This window comes from Pollicipes pollicipes, unplaced genomic scaffold (assembly GCF_011947565.3).
Source record: "Pollicipes pollicipes isolate AB1234 unplaced genomic scaffold, Ppol_2.1 Scaffold_1600;HRSCAF=1878_pilon_pilon_pilon, whole genome shotgun sequence".
Classification (NCBI taxonomy): Eukaryota; Metazoa; Arthropoda; class Thecostraca; order Pollicipedomorpha; family Pollicipedidae; genus Pollicipes; species Pollicipes pollicipes.
The window spans coordinates 19,177,195-19,201,356 of record NW_023595962.1 but is presented as its reverse complement, the minus strand read 5'-3'; the positions used below and the strand labels follow the sequence as shown (position 1 = coordinate 19,201,356).

Genomic DNA, 24,162 nt, shown 5'->3' with positions numbered 1-24,162 from the left:
GGGTGCTAATCTGCGCCGGTAGGGCCGGTGCATGGGGCGTCGCATGTCAAGGCCAGGACATTGCCGAGAACCCGGGTAGCGTGGCAGGCGGTCACCAGCCGGGCGCTCGTGGGACCCTGGCCCCGAATGGTCGGCGCGTACTTCCTCACACCATTGAATGCAACTCCGCAGTCTCATGAACACATGGTTCGTCTTGGCTAAGTCCTGACATGGGCGGACACAAGTCGCGCAAAGCAGCAGTAATTTGGGGAGGCCGGCGGCTCCAGGAGCCGAAGCATCCGGTTCCCAGTCGAGACAACGGTCCCCGGCGCCAGCGTGCACTTCGGTGGTTCTTCTGCTCAGGTTCTTTTTATAGTCCTTGGCGCTGCACCGTCATCCCCACCCTCCTCGCACTTAAGACTATTCAACGAGGTCACCGTGTGCTGGTTTGTGGCCGAATGGACAGACCCTCCCAGTGATCTGGGGCCCAGCATACAGCCGTAACATATCAGTAGTGCAACAGCGGGTACCAGTAGCAGAGCGGCCCAGTGTACCAGCCGATAGCCTCCACGCGGTGACCATCACTGGGTCGGCGCCAGCTGCCCCGCGACCCGCCGGGTCATCCCAAGCGTCTCTGGCCTCCCATCCAGTCCCTCACAAACGCGGCCAGCTCTCCACTCCTGTATTTTGAGGTCGAGGCCGCACGAGGATGAGCGATGGGACGAGAATGACACGTGAGAGACGCCGCGCGCGGCCAGCCGGCGGCGCGCACGGGCCGGCGGCACGCACGGCCCGGCCAGACGGAAGTGGCTACGACCACCAGCTGTCGGCAGCGCCCAGTAAAACAAAAGTTGCCGCCGGTGGCGCCGCCTATAACCGCCGGTGGCGCAGTCTGCACGAACCGGTCGAAACCGTGGCCGACGGCGTCTACATGAAGGAGTTGTAGTTGTTGCCAGTCATCTGGGAGGAGCCATTGAAGCCGCCCATGGCGCCGTAGCCGGCCGGGTTGAAGCCAGCTGGCGAGCGAGGTCAGGTCAGTTTTGATGTGCCGACATCAGCGCTGGGAGAGGGACGGACGCACAACACGCCAGCACACCGCGGCCGGCAGGGCCGGGCGCTGCCACACAGCGGGGGACGCAGGGCAGCAACCAGCAAATAACCGGGCAACACGCCTCCGCAGCTATCAACGATCGAAACAAATGAACATAAAGCCACAGGCCAAAAAGTGAGTCCCCAAACCAGAAACGCTGGTTTGCATGTGCCCAATGGGGCACTCGTCTGCACCGAACCCAACAATGACAGCCAGCGGAAGGAACCGCGGCAACCGTCACCGCCGACCACGTCGCGACGGGCACACACGAGCCGAAAGGAGAACTGAACACGACGCTGCACCGTCCCAACCACGCCACGACCACGCCGTCCGCGCTGCTCACCAAAACCGCCGGCCGCCGTCGCACTGAGCCCGCGCTGCGACCGTCACTGCTCACCTCCGCTGTAGTCGGCCTGGGCGCCGTCGCCGGTCACCGGCCACTGTCCGCCGGCGTAGCCGCCGCGGCCCAGGCCGGCGCCGAAGCCCGGCCCGGCCTGCGGCACCGCCTGCGCCGCGTAGTTGCCGCCCGGCGTGCTGTTCAGGAACAGCTCGATGTAGCGGTGCGCCATGTGAGACTTGTCCTGCAGCGGCGGCGGCGGCGCACGTCAGGCGCCGACGCCGCACGCGCACACCCACAGCGCACCAACGGCGGAAACGCGGAGCGGCGCGACATGACGCCACAGCTGGAGAAGCCAACGGAGCTGAGAACGGAGTGCCAGGGCCTGGCGGGGGCGGGGGTACACCGCCGGGAGTTAAACACCGAGCTGCGCTGCAGCGGCGCGGCGCCAGACCCGGCGCGCCGCCCCACCCACCTTGGACATGGCCTTGACGGCCTCCTCGTGCGACGAGAAGTCGACGTTGGCCTGGCCGGACGGCCGTCCCATGTCGTCGAACAGCATGTGCACGTGCACGGGGTTGAGCGGCCGGAAGAACTGCGGGCGGAAGGTAGGCTGGTCAGCGGGTCCACCTGGTTCAGTGCCGAGACAACAGCCGGTCAGTAACCCCCACGCGTTCACCGCAGGACCTCGAACGCATTACAAAGCCGCACCGAAAGGAAACGTGCCAGAAAAAACCGCCAGCGGTGGGGACCGATCCCGCCGCTGAATGGCCGGCCCGACTCGGATCCAGACGCATTCCCCCCACGGCTACCGTCAGCGGCAGGCGGAACTCACGTCAATGACGTCGGACTCGGTGCTGCGGTAGGGCAGACCGCGCATGTGCACGGTGTGCCCGGTCATGCTCTGCCAGGACTTGCCGCCGGCGCCGCCGCCGCCGCCCATGCCCTTCATGGCGCCGCCCAGCATGCCGCCGCCGCGGCCCATGCCGCCGCCGCCGCCGCCGCCCCATGCCGTTGCCGGCCCAGGCGCCAGCGCCGCCATCGCCGTAGTAGTCCTCGTAGTCGGCCTGGAAGCCTGCGACGGACGCCGCGACCAAGGGGTGAGGCGATGTCGCAGTGGCGGCACACCAGCCCTGTGCCTGCACGGGCGCCGAGCGGGCCGTCTGGCCCCGCGCGGGGCTGAACAGCGGCCGTGCCCGAATAGTGAGGGGAGCTGCTCCCTGCCCCGGAACGCGGTAAGTCAGCCCGACTTCACTCCACGCGCAGGGCCGGCATCATTCCGGCCACTAGCCGTGCTATGTGATCGGACGCTGTCCTGTCCCCAACAGGCAACACGTTCCATTCTTTTTCGACCGTCCGGTAAAACAGCGCGCCCCGCCCAGCAGTCAGCCGGAACACATCCCCAGTCGGCAGAGCGCCGCCCACTGCCAGACCGCGTCCCCGTCCGGTCAGCCCAGAGGCCGGCCCCCTCCAGCCGCCCACGGCCAGACCGCGTCCCCGTCCGGTCAGCCCAGAGGCCGGCCCCCTCCAGCCGCCCACGGCCAGACCGCGTCCCCGTCCGGTCAGCAGAGCCCAGAGGCCGGCCCCCTCCAGCGGCCCACGGCGCCGCGCCGACTCACCTCTGCGAGCGCCGCCGCGCGCGCCGGCGCCGTAGCGGCCGGGCCCGCCTCCCCAGCGGTCTCCGCGGTCGTACGGCGTCGGCCGGGCCATCATCAGCGGACGGACCTTGCCGGCGCCCTGCGCCGCCCGGATCTCGTTCAGGCTGCTCCGGAAGATCTCGATGTACCTGCGGCGGCGGCGGCGGCCGCGAACAGTGAGCACCGGCGCACGGCGAAACGGCGTACGACGCCCCGAACAGCGCCAGACGCCGCGGCAGTCCAACACGGCACACACCACCCGTACGGCACAGAACACCATCTGCACGGCACGCGAGCCTGAACAGCACACCGCCATTAACACATCACAGAACACCGTCCACACAGCACATGCCAGTCTAAACGACACAGCCCAGACGACGCACAGCAGTCCGCACAGCACACTGCACTGTCCACACAACGCGGTATGCAAAACACACAACACAACAAAACCCACACGGCCCACATGGTCCATATGACACACGCTAGTCTGTTCGGCATATCCCATGCTATCACACACCTCACACAACACAGTTCAGAAGGCACACAACGCAGGCAGTCTACACAGCACATATGACACAACCACCACATCACGCAACAATCTGGATGGTGGCGCACATACACAGCCAGACCTGGCACACAGTTCAACATGCCCCACAAACAGTCGCGCATAGTACGAAAACAGCCCAACATGGCACAATGTCAAACATGTCCCACAAGGTCAAACATGGCACACAGTCAAAAATGGCAGTCAAACATGGCACACAGTCCATCATGGCACACAGTCAAACATGACACATGAATACATCTGCGTGTCAAATACCACATACAGACACAGCCAATCGCGTCCCGCAAACACATCCCACAAACACTGTCAAACACCACACACGTGCAACACGGCCACGGGCCCAGCGGCCGGCGATGATGACCGCCCTGTGGCGCGTGCCGCGGCTGGCTTACTCGACGGAACACTAGCCAGCGCCGAGCCGACCACAAGCGCGGCAGGCAGCCCACTAGCGCTCGGCGGAGCCACAGACGGCAGAGACAGAGCCGAGGATACAAACAGTGAGGCGCCGCCCCACACTCCCTGATTCTGCTGGACGCCTCCTGCCGTCTTCTCCGACCCGTCACCTCCGGAGCCCGCCAGACTTCCCAGCCGACCTCCAGAGCCCGCCAGACTTCCCAGCCGACCTCCGGAGCCCGCCAGACTTCCCAGCCGACCTCCGGAGCCCGCCAGACTTCCCAGCCGACCTCCGGAGCCCGCCAGACTTCCCAGCCGACCTCCGGAGCCCGCCAGACTTCCCAGCCGACCTCCGGAGCCCGCCAGACTTCCCAGCCGACCTCCGGAGCCCGCCAGACTTCCTAGCCGACCTCCGGAGCCCGCCAGACTTCCCAGCCGACCTCCGGAGCCCGCCAGACTTCCCAGCCGACCTCCGGAGCCCGCCAGACTTCCCAGCCGACCTCCGGAGCCCGCCAGACTTCCCAGCCGACCTTTGGTGCCCGCCTGTGTCCGGGGCCTCCTTGCAGCCGTCGCGATACCGTCACTTGCCGCCTTACCGTGTGGCCCGCCAGGGAGCGTGCCGGTCCCCACAGTCGGCGAGCGCTGCCCGCGGACTCCTTACCCGCGCTCTCCCTCTCCGGCCTCGCGTGCGCTGTGCAGTGAGCCCGTTTGATGTAGCCGCGCATCCCGTCGGCTCCAGCCAAACTGTGTGCGTACGTGTCCCGCGTCGTGGCGCGTTATGAAGGCCACTGACAGACTGGATGGGTGGGAGGGGAGAGCAGAGAAGGGGATAGGGGAAAGGGAAGAGGGAGAGATGACCGACGGGGGAGCTAGCGAGGAGCGAGAGATGAGAGGAAGAGGGAGCGACAAATGCGCGAGGGAGGGAGCGAGAGATGGGCGGGAGAAGGAGCGAGAGGGAGCCAGATATGAGCGGAAGAGGGAGCGAGAGATGGGCGGGCGAGAGAGCGAGAGATGAGCGGAAGAGGGTGAAAGAAATGAGCGGGAGGGGCAGCGAGAAACGAGCGAGACAGGGAGCGAGAAATGAGCAGGGGGAGTGACAGATGAGCGGGAAAGGGAGCAGGAGATGAGCGGGAGAGGGAGAGACAGATGGGCGGAAGAGGGAGAAAGAAATGAGCGGGAGGGGCAGCGAGCAATGAGCGAGAGAGAGAGCGAGAAATGAGCAGGGGGAGTGACAGATGAGCGGGAAAGGGAGCAAGAGATGAGCGGGAGAGGGAGCGAGAGATGACCGGGAGGAGCGACAGATGAGCGGGAGAGGTAGCGACAGATGAGCGGGAGAGGTAGCGACAGATAAGCGGGAGAGGGAGCGAAGAGCGAGAACGTGTCGCCGCGAGGGCGGGGCGCCGCCCGCTGTCTCCGCTGGCTGCCGTGTGCGCCTGTGTCGGTGCCGAACCCGGGGACCAGGTCCGGCCCCGGCGGCCCTCCGCGGTCGTGTGTTGACGCGCGCGCGTGGCCCGTCCACCGCCACCCTCACCTTCCCGCCAGCTCTGCCTCAGCGCCCCCACCTGTGGCCGATTTTCTCCTTATTTTTCGCCAGCGCCCGCTCGGCCACCTCCTTGTTTACAAACTGGACGTAGGCCTCCCCCGAGGAGCGGCCCTGCCCGTCCAGGGGAATGGTTATCCCGTTGGGAACCACCTCCAACCCTGTCGGAGCACCCAGACAGAGAGTGGCGTTACCGGCCCGCCGCCGCCGACACACACACACACACAAACACAGGGGCGGGGGAGGGGGCGACTGCGACGGTACATGGGGTGCCGGGCGAGGACTGGTGTTCGCGCCACAGACGACTGGCAACATCTGCTGATCAGCGACCGTGGCCCTGCGAGGATGATCAATTCTTCGCCTTCACAACATACGGTTTCCTCCCAGGCGTTGGCTCCGGGTCTCACCATACATTCACACCTGATCCGCCAGGCGGATCGCGGAAACTTGTACCATGCATCAGAGCAAGGATTTAGGGCAGAGTATTAGAGCGAATGCATATATCTTACACCACACAATTTTCGCACCTGTTTTTGCACGTGCTCCGAAATCAACGGTTCAAATAAAACACACGCGATGCTTCCCTGGTGAAGCACACCATACCGCATCTGGCTCGGCGCAGGCGCCAAACACCAGCTTCATCAACTACAAAACCAGAGCAAGGTTTCACCACATGGCCAACGTTGACCGAAACACTACCGGACGATATAGTCTTCCGGACGAGCCCCACATTCTGGCGGGAGTCACACAGTAGTCACAGAGCCTTGCAGTGGCCAGAGCACTGACCAGCAGGCAACAGCCCCATCAGCTCAGCACAGACCATACCCATCAGCGGCGGCGTGAGCCGGCCGGGAGCTGGGAGAGGGGTCCATCACCACACACACGAACACCCACACGCACGCACGCACGCGCGCACACCCACATGCACGCACGCAAACACGCGCGCACACCCACCCACACGCACACCCACATACACCCGCTCACACACCACTGGCTTGGCGCAGCGTACGGTCTAGACAGCGTGGCAGCGCTGGACACACCATACTTTGCCACAATACCAAGACCGGGAATCGCCACGACCAACCATTACTTGTGGCCATGCCTGGAGAAGCTCAGTTCCAACAGTTTCTGCGTCATCAGCATGCGCATTACAAAGGCCCCTTCCACATTTATAAGGGGTCTGAACTGGTATGACCACCCTGAAGACCTTTCCGTGCTGCTCACAACCCTGCCCTTCTCCAGACCTAAGCCTCTCTGATTTCTGACCTACACACCCGTGAAATGGGGAAAGGTATTTCAGGGAGATTATTCCCGTCATGTTGGCATTTATGACGTCATAATAACGTCATCCAAATGCCGCCATTCCATCAGCCATGTGACGATCGAGGCCAACACAAATATGGTTGTCAAGGTGTTCATATCTGGCGTTCGTGAGCACGATTTCCAGATAAAGCGACCGTCAACTGGCTCACAATCAATGGTATGCAAGGTACGGTGGCCTTGTCAACTGATGACGCATTGAGGAGCGTATTTACTAAACAAATAATTGTGCTGTCTAGAAGTCTTTTACACTTAAGGATTATACCAAAAGATCTAAGTGAACTTATCCAATCATATATCATGTTCGCTTCCATGCGAAATATTCTCTTAGAACCTCGCCAGTGTCATCCCCCAAATACTTCGGGATCGCCCACTCCTCCCGCACATACTCCCGTCACACGGCAATGGCCCCCCACCTAGCCGACGGGAATGCGGCCACACCCAGCAGACACCGCCGTCCCCCTCGGCCGGCCACCCGACACAACACCGCGCACCACGGCCCGAATCGGCCCGCTCCCTTCCCGCGCACGCACACCAGCGCGGGCCACAGCAGCGCCGCTCACCCGAGAAGAAGTTGGCGATCTCCTCCTTGGAGCAGCCGAACGGCAGGCCGCGTAGACGGACGCAGCCGTCGTCCATGGACGAGGCGGCGTTCATGCCGGACCGCTTCACCACCCACTCCATCTCGGAGCGCTTGGAGCGGAACACTGGCGGCCGGGCCCGGCGCGGTCAGGTCGCGTCACGTGGGGGCGGCGTCCGGGCGACGCCGGGACGGGGGCTGCGGCCCCGCTCAGAGAGAAGATTACGTGCCATCAGGTGGGGGCGGGAACGGCGGCGCCGCGCGCGCGCGCGCGTGCCGCCGCTCGACCGCGCCACGTCCGGCTCAGGGTAATGCATCACGGCCGAGGTGAATGCGGCATGGTCGCCACACGGGGCCGCACCGGCGCGACCTATAGCGGAGTACTAGGAACATCCCACCACCACCACCACCACCACCATCCGTCCGTCCGTCATATAACCTCACACTTCCTGGGTGCAGAGAGCGCACCTGCACCGAGTGAACAGAAGGGGAATGACAGGAGCACGGCCACAGCCAGCGGCTCACCCTCCAGGTAGCGGTGTCCCATGGTGCAGTTGTGCTTCTTCTTGGCCGCCTCGAAGTCGGCCTCCGAGCAGAGCTCGACGTACGCCTCGCCGCTGGGCCGGCCCTCGCGCGACAGCGTCAGGTAGATGCCCGACGTGCCGCCCTTCACGTTCACATTATCTGCCGGACATTATCATTATCTTATCTGTTCACATTATCTTATCTGTCAGCTCCGGTCACCGGGGTCGGGCAGCGCCGGCGCGGCGCCGACCGTCGCGCCGGCGCACCGGCGGTCGGGCCGGCTCGCCGAGGCCAGGTGACACCGAATCAGGCGAGGTCAGGCCCAGTCGATGTAGTGGTGCAGGGCGCAAGCTGCATCAGCATGGCTCCAGTTCAAATAACACAGGCTGCTTTGTTCCTGCGTCCCACAGTGCTCCAGCAACGCCTGGGTCATCCCAGTCCACCCCCTCTAGCCAAGCCTTCACCTGTCAAACAACAGCAAACGGCACACACGGACGGAGGAGCAGCGACACACGGCGATCTCCACCCCGGCCCAGCCGCCACCAACGGACGTCAGCCGCCGGCCCAGCCGCGCACCAGCGGACGTCAGCCGCCGGCCCAGCCGCGCACCAGCGGACGTCAGCCGCCGGCCCAGAAGCCACCAGCGGACGTCAGCCGCCGGCAGTCCACCCACCAAAAAACTTGATGATGTCGTCCTCGGTGGCCGACCAGGGCAGGCCGCGCACGCGGATTACGAAGCCCTCCTCGGCGCTGTGGTCACCAGACATGCTGCCAATGGAGTAAGGGCCAGTCAGTGGACAGGGCCAGCAGTCAAGGGATGCTGGGTTGCTGGGGAAAGGGGAACAATATCACAGCAGCATCTGAAATTCGATTTTGGTTGTTGCAGAAAAAACAAAACAAATTTCAACTGTGGCCCATAGTGAATAAATAGCTTAGGTGAGTTTGCCCTGTGTACACCACTGGCACTGTCAGACATTCTTAAGCTTAGTAGTTTTCTTCCATAGTTGACAGCAAACACCAACAAAAGCTGATATTAGAGATCCCAAAAGACCATGGATGATTGGCTGCTTGTAATTCTGAATGCCTCTAGCCCCCAAAGCTTGTGCCTCCTGTGTGAGTGCATGCTCCCTGTGTGTGTGTGCTCGTGCCTACAATACTTTTTGAAGTAATGGGGCAGATAGGAAGCTGTTTACATTTAGTTTGTTAAAGGTGTGGCCTAATTTAATGCTGGTAGACAGATGCTGAAAATGTTGTGCACCTGCAGCATAATCCCCTGCGGACACTGACTCACGCAGACACCAGGCCAGAGCCCGCCCTCTTAACAACCACAGCATCTTGATGGGCCAGGGAGAAGAGAGAGAACAGAGAACATCTTGTATGAGTCACAATTCAATGTTTCTGAATTGCACATGGAAATCACTATACCACAGTGCAAACTGATACAAAAGTACACATCACACTAACATATACCCCTACACATAGCATGAATTAATCATATATGTGAAAATTGTTAAGTTCTTTTTAAATAGTATCCTTTTAAATTAGCATTTGAAGCTATCAAAAATGGAGATTGTATTTAGGGTATAATGGTGATGTCATACAACATCCCCAACAATGGCTCGCACACATGGAAATCCATGGCTCCACAAGTCCCTGGCTCTTGGGGAGAATTTAGCATTAAAGAAGGTATATTCTCCAGAAGATCGGACCTAAATATGTGATGAACCCACATCAAAACACATTAAACAAAAGCATTATTTTTTTTCTCCACTGCTCCACAGATTGTCACCACATAATTATTATCAGTGTAAAACTAAGGCAGGGTTTCTGGTTTTCCACTGAGCAAAACTTTTGGTTTGATATTCATTGAATCATGTCCATTATTGAATCATAATATTCATCGCATTTATCACATCACAATCACATCATATTCATTGAATCAATCAATCAATCATGAATCATGTATGTTTCTGAGGTCTACCTTTTATTTGAGCTGGCTTCTGTCAACAAGTTCTCTTTTACAAAATCATTTGGGTGCTAAAAAAAACAATCAAAACTGATAAACAACTCATAGCAGCTATGTCATTGAAGACTTCTATTCCATACTCCAAGTTTGTAAGAGCCCACATGGGTATCACGTGGCCACATATTCTTTCCTTTAGGTGAGAAAGATTGTATGTTAGCTAGAACATAGCTGCATTAACTACTATGCCTCAGATGTTCCTATTTGTGTTAGTGTGGCTTGCATGACATCTTGATACTAAGTTTGTCATAACATGCTCGAGGAATTGCTCAGCACATACACAACATTTCAAGCGCTGGTTTTTATCTGCCTTCAATGGCTCACACCTTCAATGTAGAATTGTCAATATCAACAACTTTCTACTAGCTCCATAGCTTCAAAAAATACAGCAGCTGTGAACATAGATTTAGGAAGGAGCACTTACATATGAAGCTAGAAAATTTAAGAATTGCAAGCAGCCAGTCCCAAACAGCCTTTGGTAATCACAGAAATCAAACAGAGCATAGTGTTTACTGCCATCTGCTGCCAAAGAGCAACCTTCAGTGCCAGCTGTGAATGCCATGCAAATTCAGATGGCCTATTTTTTCTCACTACAAGCTATGATTTAATATTTTTTCTCTCCCCCAAGAGCAAACCAAATCTCAGATACTGCTGCGTGCTGAGCACTGAAAAGAAGTATTGTGCATGATATGATACAAAGATCTGGCTGAAACCTCCTGCAGCATCCTCCTTTAGTTGTGGTGTGGCAACTGCTGCATCTGCAGTTTGGGGACAGGTCCATCCCTATCTTGTGTTGTACAGAGCAAACAAATTTTGATATTCTTTGCAGTGTGTACTTGTGGATGATAACATCACTCAGCACCAAAACACCAATATTCCCTATAATTTCAAGCATTTCACTCCAGCCACAGGAAGTGAGCAATACTAGACATGCTTCAATCCACATGTATGGTGATGCCGGACCAGTGTTAAAAGTTGAGAAGTGATTGGAAAATGGCAGGTCAGGGTATACATTGCTACCTCATGTTAAGAAAGAGCATTCATCATACATCAATTGTCGTTTTTAAGGCAGGACATACTGTAATGAATCATTAAACAGGTCGTCTAAACTCTTACCTTGGAACTTAACTAAAATAGCGAACATCCGAGCGCAAACAGGCAGCGACCGCGACCCCAGCGCCATTTCTAGGGGTGATCACAACATTACTGTGTGCTCACAACATTAGTGTGCATTGAGAACCATAAAAATGTACAAGGCCAAGGTAACAAGAATCCAATTAAATGTGTTTCCCACATATCCAAGCAGTCTTACATATTGTTTGCAGATTAGTCAACATGGTGGGGAAATGACATTTTTGGGTAGGAATGAAAAGCAAAATGAGAATATGGCAGCTGAACAAAACTTAATATGGTACACATAAATGGCATGAAACATGGCTGCCAATGGGACACTGGGTTGAAGGGGATAGGGTGGGGGTTAGGTTATGTCAGGTTTGGTTGTTAAGCTAGGCTAGGCTAGGTTAGGTTAGGCTAGTTTAGGCTGTGTTCTGAGCTATTCTGGCCTGTCTGTTTCATTAACATACCTAGATGCGACACAAAATGTTTTTCATTGCATTATTATTAACTTAGTCCCTTACATTTTTTATGGTTCTTGTTAAGCAGAAATATTGTATTATGCAACGACGCAGGAACGGCCCTGGAGTGTCAAGGCAGTGGGGTGCGTGCGGCACTCGGGAGCTTGCGGTCATAGTTATTCAAATTTGAAGGTAGGAGCATCAATCTACCTGTTTCTAGACTATTTACAACATGTTTTGCCTTAAACATGACAGATGTATTAATTTTTTCTAACCTTAGGTACCAAGGTATACCTGCACCAAATGGTGCATAATGAAAAACCTTTCATTCAATCACTACACTTCCCCACATCATCCTTGTTGATTTTTGACATTTTTTTCACACGGAGGTAACTGGCACGCTAAGCCGATTGAAAAGGTTGATGGTCATTTTACAATGACGATGATAATGAGGTTGATTGGTATGAGTTCCCGCTTGTTGACGATTCACTAGACGGCGACTCGTCTCTCCAATCCTTGCGGGCAACCAACGACTACATGGATGAAGCCGGTTCACCCCACCAGTCACAAGGCTTCAGCGAGACAGGCTAACCATTAATTATCAAAGGTGTAAGCGACATAAAGCAGCAGCAGGTGTCTCACCTGATGAATGAATAATACCAGCGGTTCAGGAAATATTCACGCGGGACGAGTCCTCCGTTCCCTCACCCCTACTCGTACACAAAATGGCGTCTGTTTGGGAATCGACCGGAAATCAACGAGTAGTGAGATACATGATGGCGAAGATAGTTCCGATTTAGGGATATTGTTTTATTTGATTGGCCGAAAGTTATGGTCAAAAATAAGGAAAAATCCCAAATATTTTTGCTCACGCAAAAGTATGAAGCTCATAAGCTGATGGTGAGAGTACATCGTCACCAGCGCTTCTGATGTCTATGGTCACTGGCATCTGCCCGCGGTGGCAGCACTATCGCGTGGCGCCATGTCGGGTGCCGCTAAAACCCTTCTCATTTCCTCGCCGCTCCTTACCCTGCCTTACCTTATGGTGATCGATAATTATAAAATGCCACTAGGCCTGTAGGTCCTGGTCTCGTCAGGCTCCCAGTCCGTTAACCAAACAGTCAAATTAAGGGTAGATCCAGTGTGGGATGTCATACATTATGTCAACCCACTGCATATCAAGCGTAGTCTAGAACTGTTCAACTGAGATTGACGACGCGACCAGGTGTGGAAGAGCGTTCCAATCGTTGACGAACCGCGTGCTGAACGAGCTACGACGGACGAGAGCCCTAGCTCGAGGTTTTCTCAGTCTCCATTGCTGTCCTCTTGCTACCTCCGAATTGTGCCTTGTCAGGGACTCTTCTTCCGACAGCGACATGCCTCCGTGAAACAGTTGGGACACTGTTCACATGTCTCCCCTGCGACGACGGTGGTACAGCGAGGGCAACTGGAGAAGTCTGAGCCTCTCAGGGTATGGCTGGTGCCTCACTTCATGGACAAGACGGGTAGCTCGTCGCTGAACCCGCTCCAGCCGCTTCTGGTCCAGTTTGCCGAACGGGACCCAGATGACTTTGCCATACTCTAAGCACGGACGTACTAAGATCTGAAAGAGCAATGGCTACGTGCAAGCATCTATACTGGCAAAAAACCGCCTCACGACCGCCACCATTTGGCTAGCCTTGGAGATCGTTTACGCCGTCTGCACGTGGAACTTGACTTTGTAATCCACGAAGATCCTGAGGTCCTTCTTGGTGGACTCAACCGCGATTTTGGTGCCGTCCGAGGAGAAGGTCAGCCTCGGGTTGCAGATTCCGCTTTGCATTATTTTGCACTTCGCCACACTACAGGGGAGCAGGCACTCCTTTGACCACTTGGCCGAGGCGTCGAGGTCAACCTGCAGAGGTGAGTCAGTCAGGGGCCTCGGGACACGACAGTAGACCTTGGCGTCATCTGCAAACATCTTGACCACGCTTCACACTTGTTCTGACAGATCGTTCACGGAGATTATGAACAGCGTTGGTCCAAGCACTAATCCTTGCGGGATGCCGCTGACGACGTGGGTCCAGTCCGGCTTCGAGCCCTGAACTCGCACTCTCTGCATCCGGTGAGTAAGGAAAACCCTGATCCAGCGTAGCAAATTGCCTCTCACAGCGTAAGCATGAAGCTTGAAGAGCAAGCGATTGTGAAGCAAAGAATCAAAGGCTTTGCTGAAGTCCAGGTACGCCACGTCCACGGGCTCTCCATCCTCTACCGCACTCAGGAGCATTTGTAATGTCTTCTTAAGACAACATAAGGAAGGATACACACACAAGAAGAACTTGACATTTGCTTAGTGCTAGCGCATTACTGACTTCATTTGTTGAAACACGGAGAAAACACTGCGTTAAATCGCAAGCCAACCGCATACTAGGTTTGGTAATCTGGGCTTCTGGTCCAGATATGCTAGTCGTGTGCGTATTGCAGCAACAATGCTCTGGGAACCGCACGAAAATGTTGCAAAAACAAATACTTAGGTGGCGATTGTGTTTGAGTTAATATGTGGTACCGTTGAAGGGTACACCACAAAATCAACGTTGTTGGTACATGCATACAAACTTTTGAGGGCGAGTCTCACACATCTACTTCATCAACAAGCAGTGGATGCGATCAAGAATTTGTCGCTTCATACGGACTGAACACTGCCGCATCATTCGTCAACAGCTAATCAAAGCACCAGCAGGGTGTGCTGTACACTATTCCCAGCCATTGGTGTAGGAACAGGGAGGCCAGGGGTGGAAATGGCCAACCTCACATTTGCCGGGGGGGGGGGGGGCAGTAGTGTTAAATGCCCCTGCCCACTTTTTCAGAATGAGGTTGTGTTCAGCTTGCTTTTGCACTTCATTAAACGTACATGACGATTTATATATTTCACCGGCCATCTTCCTTGAGATGTGTCATTTTTTTCGTTCGCTCATTGGCCATCGCTTAGTGTCATATCCGCAGGGCGGACACCGCGCGGCCCATGGAGACTACAACGCCGGGCGTCGAGGCTGTTGTTGGGACGACTTGCGAGCGCGCATGTTCAAAATAATATTTCGCGGCTTTTTGATCAGTGATCAGTTCTGTTTGAACCTTGAACATTTTAAGATGAACATGGATTAGCCATGTTAATACAAATTTGGGACCACTCTCATCTAAAATCTACCTTCAGGGGCCCTCAATATTTCTGAAGAACACAGAAAATCATGGAACTGAAATGTATGTGAAATTATTGGACCAGCTACGGCGATCAAGGATGTTGTTGCCTCAATGACGGTTTCTGTGCTGATCCTGGGCCAACTACGCGGGTCAGAAGGCCTCCCGTGTCAGGGGGGGGGGGGGGGGGGAACAATATGACATGATATATCCTAATGGCGTCTGGATCGACCAGGAGATCCTGCCCCGTGTCGCCAGAATGACAACCAGAAGACGCTTCGCGGTGGACTGAATGGCTGTTCAGCCCTTAACCGGAAACGCTAATGTACCCCTGGTGTTATACTCAAGGGGCCTCTTGCCCGGGAGGAAATAAGGGGTCTCATTATTGGTGAGTAGAGTGGGGGGTCGCATTATTGTTGAATAAAGTGGTTCAAAAGGAACTTTAGAAACGAACAAGGCCATCCCATGTTTGCCTGAAAACGTTCATTTTTTTCAGAATGGATTAGTGAAACAGATTACGTCAAAAGATTTGAACATGCCCGCCCGCGACCTCGAGAGCAAGACAGCGATGGCCTGGGCTACAGCTTCCGTAAAACCGAACGGCTTCAGCCACTGCAAGTGCCACCAGATGGCCGGCGCCGCGTGATGCTTTATATCCGTCGTCTGGACAGATTAATAGTTATAGAAACACGAAATATATAAATTATTCCTTTACCCTTCTCAACCACCAGATTTCAGCCCCACATCGCGGTGCTTTAAAGGTCAATCCATTCTTATCATCAGTCTAAAAATCGCACACGTAAAATATGTGCCCAGACTGACTTCTTAATGAACGAGTTGATGCCATAAAGCATTCAAAGGCACTTCTTTCAGAAGCATCATCATTTTCGCCCACTCGTTAGCAACAATTCAATATTAGCTGCTGAGCCGACACTGTGCGACCTACGGAGACTGCAACGCCTGGAGTCGAGGTTTTTGCTTATACGATTTTGCAGTGCGCATGCTTAAAATGATGTCACATAGCTTGCATTTCTAATCGATTTACGAGCTTAAAGGCAATTATTTACGAACCGGTGTCATTTTCGTCCACTTGTGAACCAAAGCTAAAAGTTAACCGCTAGGCTCGCGCTCCGCCAACTACGGAGACTGCAACGCCTGGTGCCGAGGTTTTGTTGCCGAGATTTGCGAGCGCGCATGTTGAAAAACCACGTTACAGAGGTTGTGTCACTCATCGATTCTGACTGAATAGTGAACATTTCCAGACAAGCATGGCTTGGTCATGGTAATACACTTTGTTGACCACTCGATCTGCAATCAAGTTTTCATCTTCAAATTTTTATCAAACATATCGATCTAATCTACCCCCGCGGTATCTTTAGTATCTGTAGAGCCCAGACACAAATTCTGACAATGCTTCTGAAATCTATCGTTGTAGAAAGTGGCCCACGTTGAATGGTGGACAATGAAATGTCCGTTGGGCCAATTCACACCTGAGGCAGGCAGCTTCCCGGGGGCTATTTTTCTGCGTAGGTGCGGTGTAAGGAAAGATAAGCGGGAAAAAGATACTGTTGCAGGTGTCCAACATATGTTTCACGCACCCATTAGTAGTAATACTGGACCAGAAGTATGCAACAAAGCAGTCGTACGATCAGCTCACAGTCAGTCATGCGGGAGACAGCCGGACCAAGGCAGTAGCCGCCAACGGCGATTTGTACCCTTCCCCCCGGTCATTTTTTAAATTTGGTATACAGTCACAAGTCGGAGGGGGCAATTACCTGGTCATTTTTGTGCTGGGTTTTGAGCTGGATGTCCAGGGAGTCCACCCAGCTAAGCAGAGCTTGTTGCTGGGAGAAATTGGGCTGGGGTCATTGGGCTTGCTTTCTAGAAAAAGTTTCTGAAGTGCAGCCTGAGGTTGGCCCTCACTTTTTGAAACGTTCCTACGCCTGTGTTCCTAGCCATACAGGACCAGACAGGACAGCGCAGTGGACTGGTCTCCTTGCTAGAACGTAAAGCCGGCGACTATGTCACTATTGACAAGAAACATAGACTCGCTCTGGCAGGATCGTTGCGAAGCTTGAGGCGCGGTCTCCCAAAGATCGCGGAAGCAAAGATTAAAGCTGGAGCCGATTTTAACGGGCTTACGAGATACGACCGTATGTCAACGACCCTGGCATACCTATTTCTTGCACTTGCCTGTTCAATGAATTATCTGCATGGGAAACTTCGGCTGCCGACCCCTACGACCGCTGACTTCGCGGAGGGGCCGCCGTGCTCACGCCGAGCGACGGTGGGGCCGCCACCCTCCTGTCTGCCTGGCGCTCTACAAACCCACGGCGGTCAGCTTCAGTCGTATCCGATATGATATGGGTGACACCCGTTCGGAAAGCCTCGGGAATGAGGACCTATCACTGGTGGCGGCCGCTGTTGGCTCGGACGGTTCCGCCGCGCTCACGTCCGGCATCGGCGGGACCGACGCTTTACCTGGCGTCCGTGCGACAGGTGGCGCAGAGTGCGCCCGACGCTGTGCCGGATCCCGCGATGGGGCCACGGGGCCCGATATCCGATGCTGCCGTGGGATGGACGTGGACACACCTGGCGCCGCGGTGGCGCTGCCGGTGTCCACGTGTCGGCAGCCGCGTATGTGGCGCCAACGCGAGTCAGTGCCGAATCTGTATCGTGAGTAGCGTGAGTATCGCACGCCACCGCCTTCGCCGGTTCCACGGCATTCACAGAAAGGTGAAGAACACAGGTAGTTCCTAGGCTTTAACATGACTGGGCACACGAGCAGGCGTCTAGCCAGATCAGGGATTGCTAGCCAGTATGTAATAAATGAAATAAATGCTTCCGAGCACTCAAGACCAGCTGGAAACTTGCACCGTACGGCTATTAGTCATACCAGGAAACACACACCCAGGTCGGACCCAGGGGGGGGGGGGGGGCACGGGGCCATGTCCTCCTACGCTACCCCTATGGCCCTACACTCTTGTTTGAGGGGGGCCATCTGATGGCCTGCTTGGGCACACTCAGTCGTTCGGGGACCCTCCATGCCGGGTCTTGGGTGTTTTTTTCTGAATGGTGAGCCCTACGCTCGTGCGGGGGGGGGGCTATCTGATAACCTGCTCGAGCACATTCAACCGTCCGGGGCTCTCTACAATGGGCCTTGGGCACATGCTATTTAAATGGAGCCCTACGTACTTGTCGGGAGCCCCCTCCGTTCGCCTCCTGAGCCACACTGGATTGCTCGGGGGGGGGGGGGGGGGCTGCAACTTACCAATTACCATTGGTGTTGGAATCAATGTTGGTGTCAAATTGCGCCCTTGTTAGTTTCAAACACGAATTACCATTGGTGTTTGAATTTAGGGCCCTCTGCTCTTATCTGGGTCATCTGATGAACTGTTCGGGTACACTTCATTTTTCGGCGGCCCTCTGCACCGGGTTTTGGGTACCTCTTATTTGAATGAAGGGCCTTATGCTCTTATGGGGGTCCCTTCTGATAAGACGCTGGGGCCCATTCGATCGTAGGGGCCCTCTACATCTGGTTTTGGGTCTTCCTTTTTTATTAGAGAGCCCTCAGCTCTTTTCGGGGGTCCTATCTGTTAACCTGTTCTGGCTGTTCTGGCCCCTGTTCTGGCACTCGATTATTCGGGGTAATCTACATCGTGTTGTGGGTATTTCATATTTGAACGGAATGCTCTTGTCGGGGTCCCATCTGTTAACGTGCTCGGGTACACTCAAATATCCGGCTGCCCTCCACATCGCGTCTTGGGCACTTCCTATCTGAATGGAGGGCCCTACGCACCTGTCGGGGACCCATCTGTTAGCCGCTTCGGCCATACTCGATTGTTCGGGCCCTATATATTGGGTCTTAGTGTTTGTATCTAGGGTCCTACACTCCTGTCTGGGCTACCTGATAATCTGCTCGGGTATACTCCATCTTTCGGGGGCCCTCTGCACTGGGTTTGGCTATTTCTTACTTAAATGGAGGCCGCTACACTCTTGTTGGGCCCCTTCTGATAAGCTGCTCGGGCACATGTCATCATTCTGGAGACATTTGCACGGGGTCTTCGGCGCTTCCGAATGGAGGATCCTTCGGTCATGCTGGGAGCTCTATTTATTAACCTGCCCGGGCACACCCGATTATTCGGGGGCTCTCTTCATTGGGTCTTGGGCACTTCCTACTTGAATGGAGGGCTCTACGCTATTGACGGGGGTCCTATGGGTCACACTGCTCGGGTGCACTCGATCGTTCAGAGCCCTACACATTGCGGCGTGAGTATTTCTTATTTGAATGGCTGCTCCTACGTTCTTGGCGGGGCCCCGTCTATTCTGCTGCTCGGGTGGGGGTGGGGGAAGGGGGGGAGGGGATGGGAGGCGCACAAGACCATGCCCCTTGGATCACGCCGAGGGGACATAAAGGCTCCAAAGGGGCCCATGACCGGCCAGACGAACGCAGTTTTCTTGCAATAAAAACACAAGATTGGACGCCTTTCCCGTTTCAGTTTCTGAGTTTTATCTCTCAGGGAAGCTATCTCACGTTTAAATAGCTCCATTTCTCTTCCCACCGCCTCAGCTACGAGATCCATCATTTGTTCCATCTCCCCTCTGAACCCCGGAATGAACTGGTTTGGTTAAGTTACGTTAGATTTAACTATCTCACATGAAAAAGGGGCAAAGTACACCTACTTGATTACATGCAAAGAAAAGAAAGAATTTACCTGAAGATATACATTAGCTCCCTAGTACAAACCCTGCCTAGATCACTGAGTTACGTTCGATCCAGATGAGATGCGTCGCGTTCGTCACAACGAGGCACGCCCGCACACATCAAGCTCTGGAACACGAATGAAAGCAAAAATTTTCCATTTCCAATTTTATCTGCAAGGAAAGAGTTCGCAGGGTGTAGATACCCTAAAACTCGTGTTTCTGCATATCGTTTCATAGTTTTATGCCGAGTTGTCAATCTTTGATATGTCAGGGTGCTGGTAGAACGGCGCTATAGAGCAAACATCTATTCTGTTAGCAGGATTTCACGTTTCAAGCCGCGCTTACAATCACGGGTCAAAAAGGTAGCGTAAATTTAAAGGGAATGTATCACATTTGAAGCTTTTGACCCAGGCGTCAGACATGATGAAGAAAGCGCACTTATAACTATTGATATGCTTTAAAGTGGAAAGGACCGCTCTAGACGAAACAATGTCTGGCGTAGGAAACATGCCCCTCAATACGTCATTGTTTGTTTATGTCATGGTATCTTGTACAACATTGACTGAGAGCCAAGCGATGGCAGTTATATCTTGAAATCGTGCTCACGAATACCTAAACGACCCAACCATGATATTTTTCTCGGCCTTGATTTTCATCGCCGTATATTTTGTGGAATGACAAACTTGAATGGCGTGATTTTGACGTGAATGCTAAGGTGATTAAAATACTCTCCAGAAATACTCTCCCTATTTTCGAGGGCCCGTAGCTTAGAAAGTAATGGAGTTTAGATCTTAAGAAGGTTAGGGGTGTGAACTGCACCAAAAGGTCTGCAAGATGGTTATTTCTCAGCTCAAAGCCCCATACAAATGTGAAAACACTCCCTTCAACATGCACCCAGAAAATGCCCGGAATCTCTGCAACCACTCCCACGAAAAGATATAAAAATAATAAATAATGCGACCCCCCACGTCCGGCACCAGATACACGGCTCCACGCCAAGAGGTGCACGAAACACAGACGGCTGAGCTGAAAGAGGTTTGGATGACCCCCCACTGTGTATCAGGATAGAAAAAAATCTGAGAGCGGCTTCGGTGTTCACAACGAATAAATAGCTATTTCTAAACGTAGAAACGAGATGTTATGTTCATAATACTACCACATGTTTAGGGGTGTGTGTAAGTGGTCCCCACTTTGTTTTAGTCTAGCGGGGTCAGGGACCGCATCGAGAGGGGGGGGGGGGGCATGGGGCCATGTCTCCCCTTTTGGGCCTCGAATGGGGCCACTGGCTCCGAAGGGCCATAGCTGGCCAAACAGCTGCAATTTTTAAAACAAAACGCAACACAACCGGGTATCTCTGGACTTCCATACGACGAAGAACAGTTATAAGCGAAAGTGAAGGGCCTATGAGAAGTCAACACAACTGTGTAATGATTGCAAAACGTTGGGAACTGGAAATCTTGAGCCTCATTGCACTGCCTAGGGGACCCATGCTGTTTGCGGGGACCTACATGCCCACTCGTGGAATCATTTCGATGGTTAAGAAACATTTCACGTGCCATCCATTTCTTTGCATCTGCTCGGAGGGCCCTGCGATGTTGTTGGGGCCCTTCCTGTTAGCGTGCCGGGCCAATTTTGTCAATCACGGGCCCTTCCACGGATTCTTTCCATTCGCCAGAAAGGCTCTGTGAGCTGTAGCCGGAGTCCCACATGTCAACCTGCCGGGGAATTCTCGTTTGCTCAGGGGACCTTTACGTGCGTCTCTGTTAACCTACCGGCACAGATGCGATATGCTCGTGAGCCCTCTTCATTGGTCTAGGGCGTTTCCAACTCTCTGTCACTTGCTTAGGGCCCTACACCCTTGTCGGGGCTCCTCTGATGGTCTACTTCGGCACACTCAGTCGTTCGGGGACCCTCCATACCGGGTCTTGGGTACTTCGTTTTTTTGAATGGGATGCCCCCACGCTCTTGTGGGGGGAGGGGGGGGGGACCATCTGATAAACTGCTCGGGCGCATTACACTCGATCATTCGGAGACCCTCTGCGTTGGGCATTAAGCACGTGCTATTTGAATGGAACCCTACGCACTTGTCGGGGCCCCTTTTGTTCGCCCGCTTAGCCACACTGGACTGCGCAAGAGGCCCTGCACATTCGTTCTTGGTGCGTGAATTTAGGGCGCTCTGTTCCTATCCGGGTCATTTTCTAACCTGCTTCGGGTACACTTCATCCTTCGGGAGCCCCCCGCACCGGGTTTTGGGTACTTCTTATATGAATGGAGGACCTTTCGTTCCTGTCGGGACCCATTCTGGTAAGATCTTTGGGCCAATTCAATCGTGGGGGACCTCTACGTGTGGGTTTGGGTACTTCGTTGTTAATGGAGGGCCCCAGCTCTTTTCGGGGGCCATATCTGTCAACCTGTTCTGGCGCACTCGATTATTCGGGGTCCTCTACATCGTGTTGTGGGTATTTCATATTTGAACGGAAGGTCCCATGCTCTTGCCGGGGTCCCATCTGTTAACCTGCTCGGGCACACCCGATTATTCGAGGGCTCTCTTCATTGGGTCTTGGGTACCTCCTTGAATGGAGGGTCCGACGCTCTTGACGGGGACTCTATATGTTAACCAGCCGTGACGCTCTGGGTCATTCGGGGATCCTCTGCATTTGATCTTGATTGCTTTCTATTTCAATGGAGGGCCCTACGCCGTTGACGGCGCCCTACATGTTATCCTGCCCGGGCGCACTCGATCATCCAAAGCCTTACACAATATTTCGTGAGTATGTCTTAGTTAAATGGATTGTTCCTATTTTCTTGGCGGGCCCAATCTATTCAGCTGCTCGGGCCGGTGGCGGATGCAGAGGGGTGGGGGTGGGGGAGGATGCACGGGAATATGCCCCATGGACCATGCCGAGATGACCTAAACGCTCCGAAGAGGCCATAACCGGTCGGACGTGAACGTAGTTTTCTTGCTACAAAAACACAACAAAATCGGATGCCTTTGGGCCTACAGACGACCAAAAACCATCGTGAACAAAAGTAAAGAGTTCATAAGCAAACAACGTTTATTCTTTGCTGATTGAGAAAGTCTTGCTTAGGGGTAATTTTAGGGCTCATTACACTGTCTAGAGCCATCACACTGTTGGTTTGCCGGGCCCTAAATGTCCACTTGCCGGGTCAATCTGATCACTAAGGAGCTTTCCACGTTTTCCTTGATCTCTTCGCACTTTCTCGTAGGGCCCGATGTACTGTTGGGGACGTTACCTGTCTCCATGCCTGAACACTGTTAATCAATCAGGTTTTCCCTCCACGGATTCTTTCCATTCGCTCAAAAAGCTCTACACAGTTTTTCCGTGGCCCCATTTGCCAGGACACACTCAGTTGCTCAGGGGCCCTTCATACGTCTCGGGTTCTTTCCACTTGTTAGGAGGGCCTGGTGCTGTTGCTAGGGCCCTTATAAGGTAAGGCACGGAGACACTCGATGCTCAGGGACCCTTTACTTTGGTTCGAGGGCTCTCGCCCTTTGGTCTCAATTGCGAAGGACCCTGTACCGTTATCGAGGCTCGTGTTGTTAACCTGCCAGTGCACTCTTGATCGCACAGAGGTATTAATTTATGGTTTTGGATAGTTCTCCTCTGCTCGCAGGGCCATGTGCTATGGCCGGGGCTCTATATGTCAACCTGCCGAGGCCTCATGGATTGTTTAGGGGCCCACCATGGTGGTCTTGGGTTCCTTTTGCTTGCTCTGAGGACCCTAGACTTGTTAACGGGAGCCACTTTGTTGGCCTCCTGCGGCACACATGATCGCTCAGGCTCCATCCCTGTTGGTCTTGGTGTGTTCGCCTTAGAGCAGCAGTCGAATATGCTGTGATGAATTTTTACGCGCAGTTGCTCAAGGTAATGTTTACATGTCACCGACATCCTATGTGTATTTCCATCGGCTACTCAGTGTAAGGAACTTATTATACTAGTGCATCCACGTTCTCACACATTATTTTGAATGAAATGATATTGTGTACTCCTTTATAAACAATGAAACATTTCACCTTAGTCATCAGCCATCAGATTCGTCAGACCGGCTAGCCGTAAATGGCATAAGCTCGGGATCAAGTCCATGCTTGGTTTAAATGGTTGTCAACAGCAACTCAAGGTCATTTTGCCTGTTGTTCCGAAACACTTACAGCCTCAAAATCACGTGATTTAACATACCTGTAGAAAATGAGTGCGCACTATATGTATGCATGCTTATCACGGCTAGCTTTATAAGGCCGTGCGCGGCAAGATGGGTCTCTGGATTTATGGAATAAGTGAATAAGTAAATATACATATATATATATATTATATATATAGTATATATATATATATATATATATATATATATATCTCTCTCTCTCTCACTCTCTCTCCTCTCTCTCTCTCTTCCTCTCTCTCTCTATCTCTCTCTCTCTCTCTCCTCTCCACTCTCTCTCTTCTCTCTCTCTCTCGCTCTCTCTCTCTCTCTCTCTCTCTCTCTCTCTCTCTCTCTCTCTCTCTCGCTCTCTCTCTCTCTCTCTCTCTCTCTCTCTCTCTCTCTCTCCTCTCTCTCTCTATCTATCTATCTATCTATCTCTATCTATCTATCTCTATCTATCTTATCTATCGATCTATCATCTATCTATCTATCTATCTATCTATCTATTCTATCTATCTATCTATCTATCTATCTATTATCTATCTATCTATCTATCTATA

General features: G+C 53.8%; 1 protein-coding gene across 1 annotated transcript; it reads right to left on the bottom strand.

Moving 5' to 3' along the window:
• Nucleotides 1–646: 646 nt before the first annotated feature.
• LOC119090321 (heterogeneous nuclear ribonucleoprotein H2) lies at nucleotides 647–12,330 on the bottom strand. Its single transcript, XM_037213112.1, has 10 exons — nucleotides 12,206–12,330; nucleotides 8,640–8,734; nucleotides 7,967–8,125; nucleotides 7,425–7,568; nucleotides 5,564–5,702; nucleotides 3,011–3,192; nucleotides 2,242–2,417; nucleotides 1,882–2,001; nucleotides 1,467–1,650; nucleotides 647–995 (listed from the first exon to the last, which is right to left on the bottom strand). The coding sequence occupies exons 2-10, from the start codon at nucleotides 8,731–8,733 to the stop codon at nucleotides 907–909; spliced, it is 1,287 nt and encodes a 428-aa protein (XP_037069007.1). The 5' UTR covers nucleotide 8,734; nucleotides 12,206–12,330; the 3' UTR covers nucleotides 647–906.
• Between the last annotated feature and the right edge of the window lie 11,832 nt (nucleotides 12,331–24,162).

Bases quoted from the DNA above. Each gene is read 5' to 3' on its own strand.
- LOC119090321 (XM_037213112.1), bottom strand. From the start codon at position 8,733: ATGTCTGGTGACCACAGCGCCGAGGAGGGCTTCGTAATCCGCGTGCGC. The intron at 8,126-8,639 runs GTGGGTGGACTG...AATGTCCGGCAG, and splicing joins CGACATCATCAAGTTTTTTG to ATAATGTGAACGTGAAGGGC. The intron at 996-1,466 runs GTGAGCAGTGAC...CTCGCTCGCCAG, and splicing joins CCAGGCCGACTACAGCGGAG to CTGGCTTCAACCCGGCCGGC.